The 2,883-nt window shown below is 39.8% G+C and overlaps 1 protein-coding gene across 1 annotated transcript; it reads right to left on the bottom strand.

Annotated features, from left to right (window-relative positions):
- Positions 1-272: 272 nt before the first annotated feature.
- On the bottom strand, positions 273-1,095 carry LOC311181563 (olfactory receptor 1f45-like; the record flags this gene model as incomplete). The annotated part of the gene is made up of 1 exon (XM_084250010.1): positions 273-1,095. One exon carries the CDS (start codon positions 1,093-1,095, stop codon positions 415-417), a length of 681 nt encoding a protein of 226 aa, XP_084106136.1. The 3' UTR covers positions 273-414.
- Positions 1,096-2,883: the final 1,788 nt, after the last annotated feature.

Genomic DNA, 2,883 nt, shown 5'->3' with positions numbered 1-2,883 from the left:
CTTTGTTCTCTATATACTCAGCACTTATAAGCTGTTGGAAGAATTAAGTAAAATATACGTGAACTGAAAGTAATATGAAATAAACATAACCAAGATTAGGATGGTGTCAGGTTCTGTATTTGGAGACAGACATCCCCATGTTGTGGTCAAGGAGAAAAAGAGCTGGCTTCCTACTGATGAGGGCCTCCAAAGCCCCCTTCATGTCGTTGTTGCGGAAAGTATAGATGAAGGGGTTCAGCATGGGAGTGACCACAGTGTACATCACTGCAGCAGCTGTGTCCTTATGGGCCATGTGGGAAGATGTGGATATGAAATAAACTGCAATGAGTGTCCCATAAAACAGAGACACCACAGAGAGCTGAGATCCACAGGTGGAGAAAGCCTTCTGCTTGCCTTTTGTGGATGGGATCTTCATCACGGCAGCAAATATAAGCATGTAGGAACCAAGATGCCTACAAAGGGGATCATGACAGGCAGCGAGCCCATACTGAACAGCACTGTATTGTTTATAAATGTGTCAGAGCAGACCAGCTTCAGCAGAGGGCTGAGGTCACAGAAGAAATGGTGGATCTGGTTGTGGTTGCAGAATGAAAGCCGGGTCAGTAATAATGTCTGGGTTAGGGCATTTATGAAGGCTGCAGTCCAGGATGCTGCCACCAGGAAGATACAGACCAGTGGTGTCACAGATATGGCATAGTGTAGAGGGTGACAGATGGCAGCATAGCGGTCATAGGCCATGGCACCCAGAAGGAAGCAGTCTATGGCACCAAGCCACATGAAAAAGAAAGTCTGTGTCAGGCACCCAGCATAAGGGATTCCTTTGTGTCCTGTGACATGGTTGAACAGCATCTTGGGGATGGTGGTGGTAGTGAAGCAAATGTCCACACAGGCCAGGTTGGCCAGGAAGAAGTACATGGGGTTATGAAGGTGAACATCTGTGGTGATGGCCAGGATGATGAGCAGGTTTACCAGCCCCGTGACTAGGTACATGCTCAGGAAGAGTATGAAGAGTATCTGTTGTTGCTTGCGGTCCTCTGAAATACCCAGTAAGAGGAATTCAGACATCAAGGTGAGGTTTTCCCCATCCGTGACCATCCTGGGTCAATGAGAAAGGAAGTAGAGCAGCTGACCCTGTTCCTAACAAGACAAGCCCCTGCCCTGCCATAAACCTGGATCTCATTCCACTGGTTAGTTCACATTCATCAATTCTTCTGACTCTCTCTAGAAATGAGATTCTTCTAACCATTTTCTATATTATTTCCATCACTGAACACAACATTCATTATACTCAGTCCATCTTAGGGTTTGATGAACATCTCTCAGAAAACATTGCCTGTGCTTGCATGTCAAGAGTGACTGTGACCTGTTCTTATACTCCCAGACCTCAAACTATACCATAAAACCATAAAAACATCACGGTATAAGGACAAAAACATATGGACAGATGAATGGAATCAACTTGAACCCAGAAATAAAGCCACACATATATCGTTAACTAATCTATGACAAAGGACAAAGAATATATACACTGGAAGTAGGAAATCCTCTTCAGTAAATGGTGCTGGTAAAACTGGACTGTCACATATAAAAAAAAGATGAAAAGAAACTAGACTACTATCTCACACCAGACATAAAAATCAACTCCTCAAAATGGGTAAACAACTTGAATTAAGAACTGAAAAGAAAAATACCAGATGGTCTCACTCAACAAAAATTTAGAAAACCTAAGTAAGAGACCAGGAAAAAGACTAATCAATACAAAGTAAAAATCAAAATCAACAAGCAACTATAAACCAGAGACACACTAGAGAGGGGAGGGAAGGAGGGAAGGGGAAAGGAAGGACTAGAGTCAAAATAAGGGGGGAGGTGCAATTGTATGGGGAATATAACCAAAATGAAAATGCATAACCAAAATGAAAATGAAAATGCAAAGATGAAAAAAGACGTAAGAATTATATAAAATAAAATATTTAAATATAAAAGAGAAAAAGGAAATGGAAATAACCAAAAAAAAAAAACACACAAAAAAACACCTGAAACCATATAATATACAGATTAGAAGATAGGCAAAACATGGCATAAACTTCAGAAATATTTGAGGACTCATTCAGAAGCAAGGAAAATGAAAGAGAAGATTAACAGCAGGGATGCATCAAACTGAAAAGTTTCTGTGCAGCAAAAGAGACAGCAAACAAAATGAAGAGACATCCTACTTAATTGGCTCAATGGGAGCAAATATTTGCATACCAAACAACTGATAAGAGACTGTTATCAAAGATTTACAAAGAGCTTACAAACTCAACAAACCCAAAGCAAACAAACCATTTAAAAAAAAGGCCAGAAGAGTTAAAAAACACTTCTCCAAAGAAGAGACACAAATGACCAACAAGCATATGAAACAAAGCTCAACATCACTATATCAGACAACTGCAAATCAAAACCATGATCAGATACCAGTTCACACCCATGAGACTCCCATGTATTCAAACAAACAAACAAACAAATAAACAAACAAAATGTAAATAACAAATGATGGCAAGGAGTGGAGAAAAAGGATTGCTCTACACTGCTTGTTTGGATGTAAACTGGTCCAACTACTATGTAAAAATATGCAGAGGTTCCTCAAAACACTCAAAAAGGATCTACCATATGATCCAGTGATTCCACTCCTAGCAATCTATCCAAAGGACACAAAAGCACTAATTTGAAAGGAAGCTGCAAGCCTATGTTTATTGTAGCACTATTTACAATAGCTAAGATATGAAAACAATCTAAACACACCAAACAGACAGGGCATCAAAAAGTTGTGATATACACACCCACAGACTTCAAACTGCATTACCAAGCTATAATAATTAAAACAGTATGGTACTGGAACAGTAA

The sequence above is a fragment of the Talpa europaea genome (assembly GCF_964194135.1).
Source record: "Talpa europaea genome assembly, chromosome: 12".
Taxonomy (NCBI): Eukaryota; Metazoa; Chordata; class Mammalia; order Eulipotyphla; family Talpidae; genus Talpa; species Talpa europaea.
Note: the sequence above shows the minus strand (reverse complement) of the source record. Positions and strands in the feature narration are given on the sequence as shown.